Consider the following 19,979-nt stretch of genomic DNA (forward strand, 5'->3'; position numbering starts at 1 on the left):
TTCTTAAGATTCCTCCAGGCCCCCAGTAAGGTGGGGGGCAATCTTCCAAGGGGAGGAGAACTGTCTGGATGCTGGAGATGCCCTTGGCTTCAAGAGCTGATTGCTGGCTGGTGTGTCTCCAGCCCTTGCTCTGCCAGAACAGCACCTTGGCCTGAAGGATCCTGACATTGTGACACCATAGGCCAGGAAGTCTTTGGTCAGGTTTATCTGCAGAAAGCCTCTCTGTTGTTGTCTACCAGTGGGGGAATTAGAAGATGGTCCCTGCAAGTCTGTACAATCACTGAAGGGCATATCACTCCCTCTGATGGGACAGCGCAGCTTCTCCAGGGGTGTGCTCCACCCTCCAGTGCCTGCTGGGAGCCGCATCCCCCAGTCTCACAGGCTCAGCTCAGTCACATCACTTGGCCTGGCCTTCAAGCTGTGGAATGATGATCCTGAGTGTGTCAGGTTACTATTGGTTGCACTGCAGGCATGATCAGTCACCACCTGGGTCGTGGTTAGGACAGTGGCTGCCACCTCCACAGCCTGCTCAGATGAGGAGGCATGCCTCAGGCACTGTGGAAGTCTGCAAAGAGATGCCCCTTTGTCAAGGACAGAAATTCATAACCTCCTTGAAGACCTGATGGAGGGACTCAATGAGAAAGTTGACACTGTGTATCACATAGGAAGTGGTTTGTAACATACAGACTGAAAACTGTAAGTTGTAGCTCTCTCCAAAGATAGTAAGATCTTCCACGACTTCAACACCCAGTCAAGGTTATCCAGGAAGCACAAGTTGATGGGGCTGTGGGCATGGAGCAGGCAGCCATAAGCTGTCCCTGTCCTCTGCTGCAGTGGCTGTTCATGACTTGGAGAATAGCCTACCTCAGCATGATCCTCCCCATCAAGGGCTGAAAGTGGCTGGTGTAAAGTTCAGGAAGGAACATTTAAGCATGTTCCAGTGAGTTCATGCAGCCGCCACCTCCATGGGACCAGGGCACTGTTGGGAGAGCCCTGTATAGGCCACTTTGAAGCCAGGCATTTATGTTTGGTTTTTTTTTTTTGAGACAAGGTCTCTCTCTGTCACCCAGGCTGGAGTGTACAGTCATGCAGTCTTGGCTCACTGCAACTTCCACCTCCTGGGCTCAGGTGATCTCCTGCCTCAGCCTCCCGAGTAGCTGGGACCACAGGCATGCACCGATACACCAGGCTAATTTTTGTAAAGACAGAGTTTTGCCATGTTGCCCAGGCTGGTCTTGAACTCCTGGTCTTAAGTGATCCTCATACCTTGGCCTCCCAAAGTGCTATTACAGGCTTGAGCCACTGTGCCTGGCCCTACTTTGCAGTTGTTTTTAAGGAGAGCCCCATCAGAGATCAAACCAGCTCTCTTGGCCCTGAAGTTAATCAAGCTGTATGGGCCCTTCCCATCCTGGAAAATGCCAAGACACAGCCACTCAACCAGGTGTTCCCAGCTGCAGCTCAGACCTCTTCTAGCCACTGCTTGGCACCTTGTAACCAGAGGTCTCACATCTTGTATCACTCTCCTTGGCCTCCCCTGGCTCATCGCCCACAGGATGAGACCCAGTCCAGCTGTCTGCAATAAGGGCAGAGCTACTTCTCCTGGCAGTTGCAATAAAGGGGACTCCCAAGTGGGCCCATCTCCAGGAAGCCTCATGAGTTCTTCCAAACCCTCCTTACAACTGGCGTGGCCTGCTCACCCACCGACCCAGATGGAAGAACACCAGGGCTTCATCAATGACAGGCACCCTGTGTGTGCTAGTGGTCCAGTGGGTGTCCCCCTGGCACCCTCATGGATGATAATTGCCCATTTACCAGGTTTACGATATTTTGGAGGCCCCCAAACCCACAGACATTTGTGGCCTTATTGGACCTCCCTGCTTCACCAGCACCTGGGGAAGTGGCTGAGAGCTGGAGACTGGCCACCCTTTTTTATTGGTCTAGGTCTGGCAAACCATACTGTTCTTTCCTACCAGCTGGTGAAGGAACAGATGTAAAACCTCTTTTGTTAGATGTGAATCTAGGAAATAGAATATATTTTTAAGTAAAAATACTCTGTTGCTTCACTTGTAAACTGATTTTTGTGTTTTCCCCTCAGGCCATCAAGCCCTGTCGTCCTATGACCAACAATGCCGGCCGACTTTTCCACTACCGGATTACAGTCTCCCCGCCTACGAACTTTTTAGTAAGTTTCTAACAAAATCACATGTATATCATTTAAGATGTGAATAGAGTAAAATGTGAATAGGCTAAAGTTATTGATACCGTTCTTAAATGTTCTTACTTTGAAGAATATTTTGTTTTTATGTTGAGAAATTGGCCTTTATAATGACGATGTTTCTGTCAGCTTCCTCTTCACTATACCACTATATCTTTTTTCATTAAATATTGTTGGCATTACTTAATAGCCAAATTCATAGTAGCCAACAATATTGGAACTATGGAGTGGGAAGAAAATACAGAACACTTCCAAATCTCTTAAAAATTAGTGAGCAGCTTATTTATTGTGTTGTGATCAAAATAAGAACATCTTTTGTATATTTAAGACAATAATAATAATACAATGTTCCAGGCACCATTTTAAGTGTTTCACATGTATTAACATATTTAATTATAACAAAATACCTCTGAAGTAGATATTATCCCCACTATACAGATGTACAAATGAGCAGTAGTCCCTGTTTTACAGATGAGGTTAAGTAACTTGCTCAAGATGACTCAGGTAATAAGTACCAGGTTAGTTATTTGAACCTACGAAGTTAGCTCTGGTGTAGATGCCTATACACTATTCTATAGTACATATTTTATTTTGTCTTTCACAGTACAAAATTAATTAATTTGGATTACCGTATCATCAGGAGACTTCAATTTCAAAATTAAATTATTCATAGTTATATATTTTAACAACTTTAATGAGATATAATTTATATACCATATAGCTGATGCAAATGGGTCATAATTCAGTGTGTAAGTGTATAATTCAGGATTTTTAGTCTTTTCTTTTTTTTGGAGTTGGAGTTTCACTCTTGCTGCCCAGGCTGGAGTGCAATGGTGTGATCTCAGCTCACCTCAACCTCCGCCTCCCAGGTTCAAACGATTCTCCTTCCTCAGCCTCCCAAGTAGCTGGGAATACAGGCATGTGCCACCACACCCAGCTAATTATTTTGTATTATTAGCAGAGATGGGGTTTCACCATGTTGGCCAGACTGGTCTTAAACTCTTGACCTTAGGTGATCCACCCACCTTAGCCTCCCAAAGTGCTGGGATTACAGCGTGAGCCACCATACTCAGCGATTTTTAGTCTTTTTACAAAGTTGTGAAATCACCACTGCAACCTAACGTTAGAACATTTTCCTTATTCCCAAACAAACCCTGTACCCAACAGCAGTCAATTCTTTCCCACCCCCAAGGCTTAGGCAACTGCTAAGATACTTCCTGTCTCCATGGAGTTGCTGATTTCAGATATTTCATATGAATGGGATGATCATAAAACATATGGTCTTTTGTTTCTTGCTTCTTTCACTTAGCATAAGTTTTTCAAGATCTGTCCATGTTGTAGCATGCATCAGTACTTCATTCCTTTTTATGGCCAAATAATATTCTACTGTGGATATATACCTTATTTTATATATCTACTCATCAGTTGATGGATATCTACTCATCAGTTGATGGATATTGGCTGTTATTAATAATGCTGCTGTGAACATTTATGTTCAGTTGTTTGTGTGAACATATGTTTTGCTTTCTTGTGGGTATATACCTAGTACAGGAATTGCTGGATCATATGGTAATTCTGTGTTTAATGTTCTGAGGAAATGCCAAGCTGTTTCCAAAGTGGCTGTACCATTTTTGCTCATTATTTTTTTCTTTTTTCAGTGGTGAGATCTCACTTTGTTGCCCAGGCTGCATTTGAACTCTGGGCTCAAGTGATCCTCTTGCTTCAGCCTCCCAAGTAGCTGGGATTACAGGCATGTGCCACTGTACCTGGCTCTCTTTTCATTTTATTTAATTTAGACCATTTGTGTTAAGTTTTTCAAATACAAATGGACATAATATTTGCAAAACAAATAATATATATTTTGATATTCTTTTGGTCCCCTTTTCCCAAATTGTTCTTAATATGTAATACTTAAAAGAATGAAATCTGGGCCGGGCGCGGTGGCTCAAGCCTGTAATCCCAGCACTTTGGGAGGCTGAGGCGGGTGGATCACGAGGTCAAGAGATCGAGACCATCCCGGTCAACATGGTGAAACCCCATCTCTACTAAAAATAGAAAAAATTAGCTGGGCGTGGTGGCGTGTGCCTGTAATCCCAGCTGCTCGGGAGGCTGAGGCAGGAGAATTGCCTGAACCCAGGAGGCGGAGGTTGCAGTGAGCCGAGATCACGCCATTGCACTCTAGCCTGGGTAATAAGAGCGAAACTCAGTCTCAAATAAAAAAAAAAAAAGAATGAAATCTAATATCTGTGTTAGAAATATGTCTTTTAGGTTATCAGTCTTAATAATTACTGCTATATTTAGCATTTAAGGTTAAAAATGGCTGGGCCTGGTAGCTCATACCTGTAATCCCAGCACTTTTGGAGGCCAAGGTGGGTGGATCACCTGAGGTCAGGAGTTCGAGACCAACGTGGCCAACATGATGGAGTCCCATCCCTACTAAAATATAAAAATTAGCCCGACATAGTGGCACGCACCTATAATCCCAGCTACTCCGGAGGCTGAGGCATAATAATTGTTGGAACTGGGGAGGCAGTGGTTGTAGTGAGCCAAGATCAGGCCACTGCACTCCAGCCTGGGGAACAGAGTGGGATGCCATCTCAAAAAAAAAAAATAAAAAAGTGGATTATAAAAATGGCATAAGGAATAGAGTCCCTCATGCTTAGATTGATATACGTGCTATTTAGTTACAGATCCAATTTTCAGGGAATGAAGGCCTTTGAATTTGTATGGGAATTGATTTTTTGTAGTGTTTGGTTGGTTGACTTCTTGGAGAGGCTGGGAATTGAGCTATGATGGGTTGACCTTCTGGCACCCAGAGGCCTTTCAGAGACTTCTAGGCTGTTGCTGGTCTCCACTCTATGATGCTGAGTCTTCTTTCACTCTGCATTTGAATCAGTTATGTTTTACCTTGCTCCTGTTACAACTTCTGTTAGTTCAGAAACATAGTTCATTAAGAACAGAACTGGTAGTGTTGTGAGATTAAATAAAACAAGTTCCTAGAAAATGAAGCTTAATATAGCCTTTTATTTATTTATTTTTTTAAATTGCATTTTAGGTTTTGGGGTACATGTGCAGAACATGCAAGATAGTTGCATAGGTACACACGTGGCAGTGTGATTTGCTGTCTTCCTCCCCTTCACCCACATCTGGCATTTCTCCCCATGCTATCCCTCCCCAGCTCTCCCCCCCACTGTCCCTCCCCTATTCCCCCAATAGACCCCAGTGTGTAGTGCTCCCCTCCCTGTGTCCATGTGTTCTCATTGTTCAACACCCACCTATTAACGAGAATATGCAGTATTTCATTTTCTGTTCTTGTGTCAGTTTGCTGAGAATGATGTTCTCCAGATTCATCCATGTCCCTACAAAGGACACAAACTCATCGTTTTTGATGGCTGCATAGTATTCCATGGTGTATATGTGCCACATTTTTCCAGTCCAGTCTATCATCGATGGGCATTTGGGTTGGTTCCAGGTCTTTGCTATTGTATACAGTGCTGCAATGAACATTCGTGTGCCTGTGTCCTTATAGTAGAACGATTTATAGTCCTTTGGATATATACCCAGTAATGGGATTGCTGGGTCAAATGGAATTTCTATTTCTAGGTCCTTGAGGAATCGCCACACTGTCTTCCACAATGGTTGAACTAATTTACACTCCCACCAACAGTGTAAAAGTGTTCCTATTTCTCCACATCCTCTCCAGCATCTGTTGTCTCCAGATTTTTTAATGATCGCCATTCTAACTGGTGTGAGATGGTATCTCAAGGTAGTTTTGATTTGCATTTCTCTGATGACCAGTGATGATGAGCATTTTTTCATATGTTTGTTGGCCTCATATATGTCTTCTTTTGTAAAGCGTCTATTCATATCCTTTGCCCATTTTTGAATGGGCTTGTTTGTTTTTTTCTTGTAAATCTGTTTGAGTTCTTTGTAAATTCTGGTTATCAGCCCTTTGTCAGATGGGTAAACTGCAAAAATGTTTTCCCATTCTGTTGGTTGCCGATTCACTCTAGTGACTGTTTCTTTTGTCGTGCAGAAGCTGTGGAGTTTGATTAGGTCCCATTTGTCTATTTTGGCTTTTGCTGCCAATGCTTTTGGTGTTTTGGTCATGAAGTCCTTGCCTACTCCTATGTCCTGAATGGTTTTGCCTAGATTTTCTTCTGGGTTTTTATGGTGCCTGGTTTTATGTTTAAGTCTTTAATCCATCTGGAGTTAATTTTAGTGTGTCAGGAAGGGGTCCAGTTTCTTCTTTCTGCACATGGCTAGCCAGTTTTCCCAACACCATTTATTAAACAGAGAATCCTTTCCCCATTCCTTGTTTTTGTCAGGTTTATCAAAGATTGTATGGTTGTAGATATGTTGTATTGCCTCTGATGCCTCTGTTCTGTTCCATTGGTCTGTATCTCTGTTTTGGTACCAGTACCATGCTGTTTTGATTACTGTAGCCTTGTAGTATAGTTTGAAGTCTGGTAGTGTGATGCCTGTCACTGTGTTCTTTTTGCTTAGAATTGACTTGGCTATGCGGGCTCTCTTTTGGTTCCATATGAAGTTCATGGTGGCTTTTTCCAGTTCTGTGAAGAAAGTCAATGGTAGCTTCATGGGGATAGCATTGAGTCTGTAAATTACTTTAGGCATTATGGTCGTTTTCACGATTCTTTCTAACCATGAACATGGAATGTTTCTCCATCTGTTTGTGTCCTCTCTTATTTTGTTGGGCAGTGGTTTGTAGTTTTCCTTGAAGAGGTCCCTTACGTTCCTTGTTAGTTATGTTCCTAGGTATTCTTTTTGGCAGTTCATTTTTGATTTGGCTCTCTTTAAATCTGTTACTGGTTTATAGGAATGCTTTTGATTTTTGCACATTGATTTTGTATCCTGAGACTTTGCTGAAGTTGCTTATCAGTTTCAGGAGTTTTTGGGCTGAGACGATGGGGTCTTCTAGATATACTATCATGTCATCTGGAAATAGAGATAATTTGGCTTCCTCCTTTCCTATTTGAATATGCTTTATTTCTTTTTCTTGCCTGATTGCTCTGGCTAGAACTTCCAATACTATATTGAATAGGAGTGGTGAGAGAGGGCATCCTTGTCTAGTGTCAGATTTCAAAGGGACTGCTTCCAGTTTTTGCCCATTCAGTATGATATTGGCTGTTGGTTTGTCGTAAATAGCTTTTGTTATTTTGAGATACGTTCCATCAATACCGAGTTTATTGTGGGTTTTTAGCATAAAAGGCTGTTGAATATTGTCAAAGGCCTTCTCTGCGTCAATTGAGATAATCATGTGGTTTTTGTTTTTTGTTCTGTTTATGTGGTGAATTACATTTATAGACTTGTGTATGTTGAACCAGCCTTGCATCCCTGGGATGAATCCTACTTGATCATGGTGGATAAGGTTTTTGATTTGTTGTTGCAATTGGCTTGCCAGTATTTTATTGAAGATTTTTGCGTCTATGTTCATCATGGATATTGGCCTGAAGTTTTCTTTTTTTTGTTGAGTCTCTGCTGGGTTTTGGTATCTGGATGATGTTGGTCTCATAGAATGATTTGGGAAGGATTCCCTCTTTTTGGATTATTTGGAAGTTTCAGAAGGAATGGTAACAGTTCCTCTGTGTGTCTGGTAGAATTTGGCTTGTAACCCATCTGGACCTGGGCTTTTTTTGTGTGGTAGGCTTTTAATTGCTGCCTCAACTTCAGACCTTGTTATTGGTCTATTCATAGTTTCTACTTCCTCCTGGTTTAGGCTTGGGAGGACACAAGTGTCCAGGAATTTATTCATTTCTTCCAGGTTTACTAGTTTATGTGCATAGAGTTGTTTGTAATATTCTCTGATGATGGTTTGAATTTCTGTGGAATCTGTGGTGATTTCCCCTTTATCGTTTTTTATTGCATCTATTTGGTTATTCTCTCTTTTCTTTTTTATCAATCTGGCTAGTGGTCTATTTTGTTGATCTTTTCAAAAAACCAGCTCTTGGATTTATTGATGTTTTGAAGGGCTTTTCGTGTCTCTATCTCCTTCAGTTCCGCTCTGATCTTAGTTATTTCTTGTATTCTGCTAGGTTTTGAGTTTTTTTGATCTTGCTCCTTCAGCTCTTTCAATTGTGACATTAGGGTGTCAATTTTGGATCTCTCCTTGCTTCTCATGTGGGCACTTATTGCTATATATTTTCCTCTAGAGACTGCTTTAAATGTGTCCCAGAGATTCTGGTATGTTGTGTCTTCGTTCTCGTTGGTTTTGAAGAACTTCTTTATTTCTGCCTTCATTTCATTGTTTATCCAGTCAACATTCAAGAGCCAGTTGTTCAGTTTCCATGAAGCTGTGCAGTTCTGAGTTAGTTTCTGAATTCTGACTTCTAACTTGATTGCACTATGGTGTGAGAGACTGTTTGTTATTATTTCAGTTGTTTTGCATTTGCTGAGGAGTGCTTTACTTCCAATTATGTGGTCAATTTTAGAGTAGGTGTGATGTGGTGCTGAGAAGAATGTATATTCTGTGGATTTGGGGTCGAGAGTTCTGTAAATGTCTATCAGGTTTGCTTGTTCCAGGTCTGAGTTCAAGCCCTGGATATCCTTGTTAATTTTCTGTCTGGTTGATCTGTCTAGTATTGACAGTGGAGTGTTAAGGTCTCCCACTATTATTGTGTGTGAGTCTAAGTGTCTTTGTAAGTCATTAAGAACTTGCCTTATATATCTGGGTGCTCCTGTATTGGGTCCATATATATTTAGGATCGTTAGCTCTTCTTGTTATATGCATCCTTTGATCATTATGTAATGTCCTTCTTTGTCTCTTTTGATCTTTGTTGCTTTAAAGTCTATTTTATCAGAGATGAGAATCGCAACTCCTGCTTTTTTTTGCTCTCCATTTGCTTGGTAAATCTTCCTCCATCCCTTTATTTTGAGCCTTTGTGTATCCTTGCATGTGAGATGGGTTTCCTGGATACAGCACACCAATGGGTTTTGTCTTTTTATCCAATTTGCCAGTCTGTGTCTTTTGATTGGTGCATTTAGCCCATTTACATTTAGCGTTAATATTGTTATGTGTGAATTTGCTACTGCCATTTTGATACTAGCTGGCTGTTTTGCCTGTTAGTTGATGCAGATTCTTCATTTTGTTGATGCTCTTTAGCATTCAGTGTGATTTTGGAATGGCTGGTACTGGTTGTTCTTTCTATGTGTAGTGCCTCTTTCAGGAGCTCTTGTAAAGCAGGCCTGGTGGTGACAAAATCTCTGAGTACTTGCTTGTTCGCAAAGGATTGTATTTTTCCTTCACTTATGAAACTCAGTTTGGCTGGATATGAAATTCTGGGTTGAAAGTTCTTTTCTTTAAGGATATTGAATATTGGCTTCCACTCTCTTCTGTCTTGTAGGGTTTCTGCCGAGAGATCTGCTGTGAGTCTGACGGGCTTCGCTTTGTGGATAACCCGACCTCTCTCTCTGGCTGCCCTTAGCATTTTCTCCTTCATTTCAACCCTGGTGAATCTGACGATTATGTGCCTTGGGGTTGCTCTTCTTGCGGAATATCTTTGTGGTGTTCTCTGTATTTCCTGGATTTGAGTGTTGGTCTGCCTTGCTAGGTTGGGGAAATTTTCCTGGATAATATCCTGAAGAGTATTTTCCAGCTTGGATTCATTCTCTTCGTCACATTCAGGTACACCTATCAAACGTAGATTAGGTCTCTTCACATAGTCCCACATTTCTTGGAGACTTTGTTCATTCCTTTTTGAGCTTTTTTCTCTAATCTTGGCTTCTTGTTTTATTTCATTAAGTTGATCTTCGACTTCTGATATCCTTTCTTCTGCTTGGTCAATTTGGCTGTTGAATCTCATGCATGCTTCGCGAAGTTCTCATGTTGTGTTTTTCAGCTCCTTCAATTCACTCATATTCCTCTCTAAGTTGTCCATTCTTGTTATCATTTCCTCGAATGTTTTTTCAAGGTTCTTAGTTTCTTTGCATTGAGTTACAATGTGTTCTTTTAGCTCACAGAAGTTTCTCATTACCCACCTTCTAAAGTCTGATTCTGTCATTTCATCACACTCATTCTTTATCCAGCTTTGTTCCCTTGCTGGTGAGGAGTTGTGGTCCTTTGATGGAGGCGAGGTGTTCCGGTTTTGGGTGTTTTTCTCCTTTTTGTGCAGGGTTCCTTTCATCTTTGTGGATTTATCCACCTGTTGTCTAGGTAGTTGCTGACTTTTCGATTGGGTCTCTGAGTGGACGTCCAGATTGTTGATGATGAATTATTTCTGTTTCTTAGTTTTCCTTCTAACAGTCTGGCCCCTCTGCTGTAGGACTGCTGAGGTCCACCCCAGGCTCTGCTTGCCTGGGGTACACCTGTAGCAGCTGCGGAACCGTGAGGGATGCTACCAGTTTCTTTTTCTGCTATCTTTGTCCCAGAATGATGCCCGCCTAATGTCAGTCTGATTAGTCCTTTGTGAGGTGACTCTTTGGATATACGGGGGTCAGGGAGCTGCTTGAGAAGACTGTGTGTACTTTATACTTGAGGAGACAGTCTGTACTTTATAGGAGCTCAAGTGCTGAGCTGTGAACTCCGTTGTTCATTCAGGGCTGCTAGGCAGGTACGTTTAAGTCTGCTGCAGCAGAACTCATAAAGCCCCCTTTTTTTCCTCAGATGCTCTGTCCCAGGGAGTTAGGGCTTTATTCATGAGTATCCATTGCACTGTCCTGCCCAGCAAGGAGGCAGTCTAATCACTGCTTGCCTGTAGTGGCTATGCTGAGCTGCTGTGGGCTCTGCCCTGCTGCCGTTTGTAATTCCCTATAGTCCTGTTTATATGGGTGTGGTTAGAGCTGCTGTGGTGATGATGGCCTGCCTCTGTAGTGGCAGACTCTTTCTGTTATGTCGGGTTGCCTCGGCAACAGTGGTTTGCCTCAGCAATGGCAGGCTGTGTCAGCAATGGCAGTGTAACTCTGTAGGGGTTGAGTGCCTTGGTAATGGCGGACGCCCCTCCCCCTCCAGGCTGCACCGTCCTGGGTTCAGCTGTGCTTGCCATAAACTCTCAACCCCAAGCGTTTCCAATTGCTGTTTTGTTTGTTTTTGTGGTGGTAGGACCCACCGAGCCTGATCACCTGGCTCCCTGCCTCAGAGCCCTTTTTTTTTTTTTTTAAGTTGAACGCTTGACTTTCTCCCTGGTGTTCCAGTTGCCTGCTGAAAGGGCGCCGTGATCTGTGTGATTTCCCGTGCAGCAACCCACTGCGCCGGCTGGAATCACGTTGCTGCCTGGGAATCTCCTGGCCTGGCTTTCTGTTTAAGTCCCGTTTAATCAGATGAATGTGCTAATCTGCCTTCTGAAATCTCCAATTGCCAGTTTAACAGGGCAACCAAACCAGTGTATTTTGTACGGAGTGTTGCTGTGCTACGGCCCCAGCCCAAACAGCCGCGCCGGCCCAAACAGCCACGCTGGCGGCCCGTGCGGCTCCTACACCTGGGAATCTCTTCGTCTGTGGGCAATAAAATTCCGTCTGGAAATGTGGTGTCCACTCACCATCTGTGGATTCACTGGGAAATGCAATCCCGAGTTGGTCGTACAGCGCCATCTCTAGCCTTTTATTTATTTATGGCACCCATAATATTACATCATTCATTGTCTCAGTGGGACTACAGGTGCGTGCTACCACGCCCAGCTAATTTTTGTATTTTCAGTAGAGATGGGGTTTCACCATGTTGGCCAGGATGGTCTCGATCTCTTGACCTTGTGATCTGCCTGTCTTGGCCTCCCAAAGTGCTGGGATTACAGGCGTGAGCCACCATACCTGGCCTCAGTACACAAATATTATACTTAATATCTGAAGCCAGAGCATTTCATGTAAAATTACACTTTGTATAAAGTTCTCCCTGGTGTCCAAAAGGAAGTCCTTATGTTTTATTGGTTACTTTGTGTCCTGATGGATTTCTGTACATGCAAATTGTGTCATTTATTTAATTTGGGGTTTGTATTTCTGTTTGCTTTTAGACTGACAGGCCAACTGTTATAGAATATGATGATCATGAGTATATCTTCGAAGGATTTTCTATGTTTGCACACGCCCCCCTGACCAATGTAAGTATGTGCCAGTTGGGTGCTTTTCTCTTCTTTTGTACCTTCATCCCTTCTTTCCAAAAGTCAAAACATTTTGTATCATCTGACTCATAAGAAACATTTCCTTTGTGTCCCTCTGTAGCATAAATGAGCTGCAGGAAGTCTGCAGCAGTGCATCAGGTGGGCAGTGTGACATCTGTGCTAATGAGTCACAGGTTCAGTCCGCATTAAATGGTGTAAGTAAATGTGTCAGAGTAACATTTTGAGAGTGCAAAAGATTGGAAAAGGAGGGTAAACTGTGGAGTAATGTGTTAAAGCTATTTTGGGTTGGTTGTCCTTCAAAAGAAAGTTGGAAAGTTTTAAGGAGAAGCCATTGTTTAGTCTCTGAGCAAAAGAGATAGAGCTTATTCTGGACGTTTGGAGCCTGAATTCATGAAATACATTTTCTGCTTTTGAATCCCAGGAAAATGTCTTCAAGAGACTTCAATATATGGATTCATGGTATTTTTATACAGGTATTAAGGCTGCTTTGCTGATAATTGGTTCAAATGGTCCTGATTTGTGAGTCAGAATCTTTCCATCTCCATGCTGGCAGTCCCAGGAATTGTCTTTCTTACTTCGTATTTCAGTTGGGTGTAGAGTGAATTGGTGGGCAGTGGCACAGGAAAAGACGTGGTAGTGTACTTGTGTCAGTACAGATGCTGTTGTAGAACTGGCTGAATTGTAGCTATTGTATATCAAATAGAATGTTCTTTAACCTTTTCTGGGTTGGTGGCATGAAATTACATCTGCAATTTGAAGAATTATTTTAGTACTGTTTCCCTCATACATGAAATTCTGTTCCATTGGAGAGTACAGCCAGACTCAAATCTTTGCCTTACCTTAGCCCTTTTTGTCATTATTTTTTTCTATATAAGTAGATAGGATTCCATAGTAGTGATGCTAATTTAAGACAAATTGTTTTCTTAATGAGATTTTCTTTATTCCACAGTATTTTTTATCCTACAGAATTTTCTTTGAGAAAGTGATTATGTTGTAAATGTAAAAATAAAATCATTTGATAATACATATTATATCTGCCTCCAAGGGGTAGCATCTTCTGTTCACTAGTAGAAAAGCAATAGTACTAGGCCATTCTTAAATAATCTTTATGGAAAGGTACTAAGAGGTTTCTGAATTTTCATGATTTCTCTGCTTTTTTTTAAGTGTCATAAACATTCACACCCTTTGTTACACCAAATCTTATAGCCTTAGAGTTGATTACCCTCTACTCCCCACAGAGGGCTTACAAACACACAGAATTTAGTTAGCATGAAAATACTTAAAGTTCTTCTTGTTCATCCCACTTCTTGATTCCCTAGAAGTAATATAGATCTTATTTTGACTTTTAGGACCACCTTAATCAAAGAAGGATAGCAGTCTGGCCTTAGAGAGACCAGGGTTTAAAATTAGTGAATACCACTTACTAGCTCTGTGATTTGACATCTCAATCTTTATAAGCTTTGGCTTTCTCCTCTCTAAGATGGGGGTATTAGTTGTAGCAATCTCATTGGCTTTTGTGAAAACTAAATACGATGACACATGATAAGTGTTTATCATGTGTTTGGCACATAATAAATACTGGCACCTCTTGCTTTGGAAAGGATTTTAGACAGAGCTGGGTTTCAATCCTCTAATCCTTTGTTCTTTTTTTGACCTTGGACAAGTGAATTTTTTGAACTTTATTAATGATAGCAATGCTTGGAGTTTTAGTGAGACTCAGACATAATTTTTTTTTTTTAAAATATGGACTTAAAGAAAAAACAGTAGTTTTAGGTTTACAGCGAAAATGAGTAGAAACATCATTTAAAAAAAGACGCCCAGCACGAGGTTTGGCCTGAGAGGTCATTAATGCTAAATTAGTCACAGTTGTTACTGTCATTATAAAACAAACAGATGGAAAAAATTCCTGGCTTCAGCATATATTTTATGTAAATGTTCAAGTTCTCAATGAGAACTTTATTCTGTGACAAACCCCATCATTTGTATTAGAGATGTTGATAAAAATGAATTGAGTTTTAAGCTGAGTGTTGTACTGTTCATAGGAATTAGATCCGTCAAAGGCCTCTTGAGTTTGAAGTAACCTTCTAAGAAAAAGGATTGTTAAATTGCTTTACCAATCTGGTTCCTTTTCTTGCTAGAGAGAAAGTGTCAGCAAGAATGTCATGCAAATGATGGTAATGATAGAATCTCTACCAAATCTCCTTCTGCAAGTTCTCTTAAGGTCTTGAATTGAAGTGGATTGAAAGCCTTCTTGGCTGAGTATAGAACATTCTGGGAGAATTTTACCTTTTTATGTAGTACCTTTGTATTGCAGTACCTGATGTTAAGCGCTTTGACAGCTTATCTGAAGTTTTAAAGATACTTGTATTTGTCAGGTGTGGTGGCTCACACCTGTAATCCTGGCAATTTGGGAGACTAAGGCAAGGGAATCGCTTGAGGCTAGGAGTTCAAGACTAGTCTGGACAACACAGAGGGACCTCATCTCTACAAAAAAATTAAAAAATTAGCTGGGCATGGTGGTGCACGACTGTAGTCCCAGCTAATCTAGAAGCTGATGTGGGAAGATCGCATGAACCCAGCAGTTTGAAGCTGTAGTGAGCTGATTACCCCACTGTACTCCTGCTTGGGTGACAGAGCTAGACCCTGTCTCTTAAAAAAAAAAAGAAAAAGGAAAAAAAAGGAAAAGTGCTGGCATGGAGGCTCACGCCTGTAATTCCAGCACTTTGGGAGGCTGAGGTGAGCAGATCACCTGAGGTTAGGAGTTCAAGACCAGCCTGGCCAAGATGGTGAGACCCCCATCTTTACCCAAAATATAAAAATTAGCTGGGCGTGGTGGCGGGCCACTACTTGGGATGCTGAGTAGTAATCTCAGCTACTTGGGAGGCTGAGGCAGAAGAATCGCTTGAATCCAGGAGGCAGAGGCTGCAGGGAGCCGAGATCGCGCTACTGCACTCCAGCCTGGGCAACAAGAGCAAAACTCCGTCTCAAAAAAAAAAAGTAAGATATATGTATGAGTTACACAGTATTTTGTCATGTTCTCAAAAGCACAGGAAAAACCCTTGATCATTTCCCTCCTTCTTTCAGTTGGCTTCCCAATTGCAGTGGACTCACTGACTGATGGATTTGATTAATCAGTATGTGGAAGTAGTAGAGTTAGAATACGGAGGTGTAGAGAGAGTTTTTTAGTTTTTTGCCAGGGTGAGATAGGAGTTAGTATAAGTCAGCATAGGATATTCTTTAATTTTAAGTATTTAAACATGATAGCAGTCATTTATATTATTTGATGGCATTGGTTGGGAGATATTTTGGTGATCTTTGAAGTTACACAGTGTCTTGGTTGACCAATGTGTAGCAAAATAACAAGCTCTCCTTGAGACTTAGAGAGAGACCAAAGTTTGAATAGATGAGGAGATCCTGCCTTTCCAAATTTGTATGAGAAGGGCTCTGGTGGTAGGGATGGAAGCCCAAAAGAAAAAAAGTATATGCAAAGGGAAGAGGTCAGACAAGGAATTCCAAGAAGTGATTTTAGTTAAAATGAGATGGGGAAAGGACTGTACTTGCATAAATCATCTAGCAGAGTGCCTTTTCCTAGGATAGCAAGGAGTAAAGTTTGCACATTTGCTTTCTGCCTGCCTCTTGAGAATTCCAAGACCTCTGGTTGTTTTCTCTCCTATATACTCTCTGAGTAATTCATTCTACCCATGCTTATTCTGATCCCCACCAGATCAATATTTATAGTGGTGACACATATCTCTGTACTGATATTCCACTCTCACATTTTAGATTGATTGCCTTTTGAAATGAACCTCCTTGATGTTTCCTCATATACCTTACCTCCAACCTGTGTGAAACTGGACTCATAATCTTTCCTGCATATTGAATTTGAGGTACTCAGGGGACACCCTCCTGAATTAAGTGACCTGGTTGGTCACTTAAGCCAGAAACCCAGAAATGATCCTCGATTCTTTCTTCATTCTCCCTCCCACATCAGAATGGTCACTGTATATTTCAGTAATATCTCCTGAAGTTTTTCTCTTCCTTTCCAGTCTTCCCTTCATTTGGCTCTTGGACTATTGCATTAGACTTCAGTCTGCTCTTTGCTCCCTTCCAGGCCATCCCCACACTGTTTCCACAGTGTCTCATCTGAAATGTAAATGATGATAATCTCTAACTTAAAGTACTTGAATGATTTCTTGTTGCCATATATCCATAAGCTCTGACCTTAACATGGTTTGTAAAGACTACCTAACAGAGTTCATATTTTCCTCTCTAGATCATCTGACATCTCTCTCTCTCCCCACGCACACCTCTGAACTGTGAAATGACTACTTCTTTCCTCAGCTCCCTTTCCTCTGTTTTGCTAGAAGCTAAACACCTGCTGTGCCTTAACTTTTTCTGGATGACCTAGAAAATTCCTCCCCATCTTTTTTTTGTGTGTGTGATGGAGTTTCGCTCTTTTACCAAGGCTGGAGCGAAGTGGCATGATCTTGGCTCACTGCAACCTCTGCCTCCTGGGTTCAAGCGATTCTCCTGCCTCAGCCTCCTGAGTAGCTGGTATTATAGGCACCTGCGACCACACCTGGCTAATTTTTGTATTTTTAGTAGAGACTGGGTTTCACCATGTTGGCCAGGCTGGGCTTGAACTCCTGAACTCAGTTGATCCACCCTACTTAGCCTCCCAAAGTGCTTGGATTACAGGTGAGCTACCATGCCCAGCCCCTCCCCACCTCTGAAGACAACTCATATGTTACCTTCTCTTTGGTTCTTTTGCACTTTATCCTTTTTTTGGTTTCTTGTTTTTTAGTTGAACTTAGAAGTTACATTGTATTGTGTTCTGTTTGTATTTGCTTACATGCCTTTCTTCTTACAGAGCTTTGCCTCTTAAGATAGGACCTGTAGCTTATTTTAGAGTAACTATGAACCTAATATAGTTGTTAGCAAAGAATAGGTATTTTAAAAATATGTTGAATCATGCAAAATTTTGTAACTCTTAAATATTTTTAAATGCTTATAAGAACAAAGTAGAACTTAAAAATGGTAGTGGCTATGATGAATTTCACTCAAATTAACCACTGTCCTTCAGAAAAAAAAGGAAAAGCCCCCAAGAACTAAACTTCATATCTGAGAAAAAGACTTCCAGTAGATGGCGTTATAAGACTATTTTTCTGTGTTTCTTACTATCTCGTTCACAGAATTAAAATTTGTTTCTTTCTGATTGCTATGGTTTATGAAAATGATTACATCTATATAAAATCATCTTATGGACAGATTAAGCAGCCAGAAAAACTCAGTTAATGCACCTCTAGGACTTCTGGGTCAGTTATTTTCCCCAGCTAGCCAGCCAAGTCTCTGCAGTAATCTCCCTCCCTCCCTTTCTCATTCTTGAATTCATTCAAAAATATATTTACGGACAACCTATTATGTGTAGGCAGTATGCAGTTGTCTGACGATACACTGGTAAAGTAAGATAGATGTGGATTTATTTGATTCTGAGCCTTCCTTCATTTTCACATGTATCCTGAGTATTAGAGCAGGTAATGAGAGGGGTATACTCTAGTGGCTAAGAGCTGGGGTCTAGAGGAAGACTTCCCAGTTCGTCAAGCTACCTGTTATCTTAGGCAAGGTACCTGATGACTCTCTGCCTTAGTTTCCTGCACAGTACAGTGGACATAGTAGCCAAACCTGTTTCACAGGTATGCTGTGATGGTTACATGAACGAATATTGTGAAGCATTTGGGATGGTGCCTGGCTCTAAAAGTGTTAGCTATTATTATTTTTATTATAACTTGCTGTTATTATATTTATTACCACAATTGCTTTTGCTCAAGAGTCAGATGGGTAACGTGAATTGGATGTTTTCAGTGACCTATGTATCCATAATTGATGAGTCATTACCCTACTATCTCTGATCTGCCTAAGGAGCCAGAGATTCTAAAATACTTTAAAAACTTGAGAAACGGAAATGTTTATGGTTATGGTTTTATTAATTCTTTAGAGGTGATATGTGTGGTTTGAATGGGATCTTGTCATGTTTGTGTTGCTGCTGCTAATACTGTTAATTAAGCACCACATTATGCAGGTTTCTTGGAGAGGCCAGGCCAGCTGGGTTCTTGTCATTAAAATCCAGCAGTTGTGGTCAAGCTTCATGTGCAATGTTGTTAGCCGCTGAGATGAAGGTGAAGCCTTCTCATTTGGTTCATGGCCTTTTGGGTCAGGTAACAAACGTGTGTAATATGAGCCTGCAGGGAGATATTGGGGAACTGAACCTCACTTCTTTTTATTGCAGATTCCACTGTGTAAAGTAATTAGATTCAACATAGACTACACGATTCATTTCATTGAAGAGATGATGCCAGAGGTAAGGGAAAAGACTGTTTAATGGTTTGATGTAGTTTGCTCTTTGGCTTGTTCCACACTACTATTTGAAAGCATTGTACGTGGCCAGATCTGGCTTTTGCCAGGAATATCTCTAAAGTATCATATTCACTGTTGAAAGGGTCAGTGAAATGTAGCTCTAGTATCAAGGTTAAAATTCAGGTCATTTTTCAACTTGTTGACCTGTTTTTGAACCCATTTCTCCTTGTGTTACATCTGCTGATATTAAGTTTACATCTGTTTCTAGTTTCTTTTATGTAGGGGACAGATTTTGGTTACTGGCGGTTATCAGAGAGGAAATTGGAATAGTGAAACAATCTGATGGCTGTTGTAATAATCTTATTTGTTATCTCCAATGACAAGATCAATGCTTGCTTCATTTTTCTTCCCATATATTTACATATTTTTCCTAATTGTTTTTCATTGCTGGTGCTCAGCAGCAGATTTATCTAAATATATGCAAGAGATTTAAAATTCCAAAGGAAGATTAATGTGAATCTCAGAATGATTCATAGCCTGATCTTGAATTTACTGGTGTCAACAAATCACACTAAGAAATAACAACTAGATAGTAAACAAGCTTGTACACTTAACATTGTGTTGTCAGGGTCAATTTCCGGAGCCCCTGGCTTTTCTTGCAAACCTTGTTTAATGGGACAGCTCTGTCATGGGCAGGGACCATGGAGGGGGAAATGGATGGGCATGAAATGTGTGCCTCATTGGCACCTGTTTCATTCTGAGCAAGTCTTGTTTATTGTACCTTCCTTTCAAAAATAATTAAAGAAAAAGAACCACTCCTTCATTCTCCTGCCTAGAAGGGTTTTTCTTTTTCTTTTTTAACTTCCTTTTGGTTTTTAAAGTCATATGCCTGCCTTCATTTGCTATTGTAAAAGTTTATGATTTCTGGCGTGATCTCACAGAGGGTGATTTATGAACCCTGAGCAAAATAAGTAGGCAGAAGAATTATGAGATAAGTTCTCAGTTAGAAATATATCATCTGGTTAGCTTGTTTACAGGAGAAATTTTGGTGCAGAGTTGTATAGTTTTTCTTAGCCCTTTATTTGCCTTCATTACGGATTTGAACTTTTTGGGTACACATGACTTCTGTTTGTTGGTAACTCCAAAAACCAGTTTTTTTGTTGTGTGGGGTGGGGGTGGGTGACAAGCCTATCAGAGTCTGCAGGTGCTTATGTATAATCTGAATTAACAAAAAGTCCCCAGAAGATTCTGATATCGTTTATAATTGAATTAGAAAAATGTGGTATTAGTATAAGTGAGACTTCGCTTTTTAAATTTCTCATTTTATTTGTATACTGAGAAGG

General features: G+C 41.0%; 1 protein-coding gene across 12 annotated transcripts in view; it reads left to right on the forward strand.

Moving 5' to 3' along the window:
- The window catches only part of DROSHA (drosha ribonuclease III), a 145,741-nt gene that overhangs the window by 40,174 nt on the left and 85,588 nt on the right, over window positions 1-19,979 (forward strand). For all 12 annotated transcript variants that reach the window (XM_035291734.3, XM_078365640.1, XM_035291737.3 and 9 more), the window contains 3 exons: window positions 2,096-2,182; window positions 12,175-12,261; window positions 18,569-18,640. In XM_035291734.3, the coding sequence (XP_035147625.1) occupies window positions 2,096-2,182; window positions 12,175-12,261; window positions 18,569-18,640 (246 nt within the window). The remainder of the gene's footprint in view (window positions 1-2,095; window positions 2,183-12,174; window positions 12,262-18,568; window positions 18,641-19,979) is intronic.

This window comes from Callithrix jacchus, chromosome 2, assembly GCF_049354715.1.
Source record: "Callithrix jacchus isolate 240 chromosome 2, calJac240_pri, whole genome shotgun sequence".
NCBI classification, from domain to species: Eukaryota; Metazoa; Chordata; class Mammalia; order Primates; family Cebidae; genus Callithrix; species Callithrix jacchus.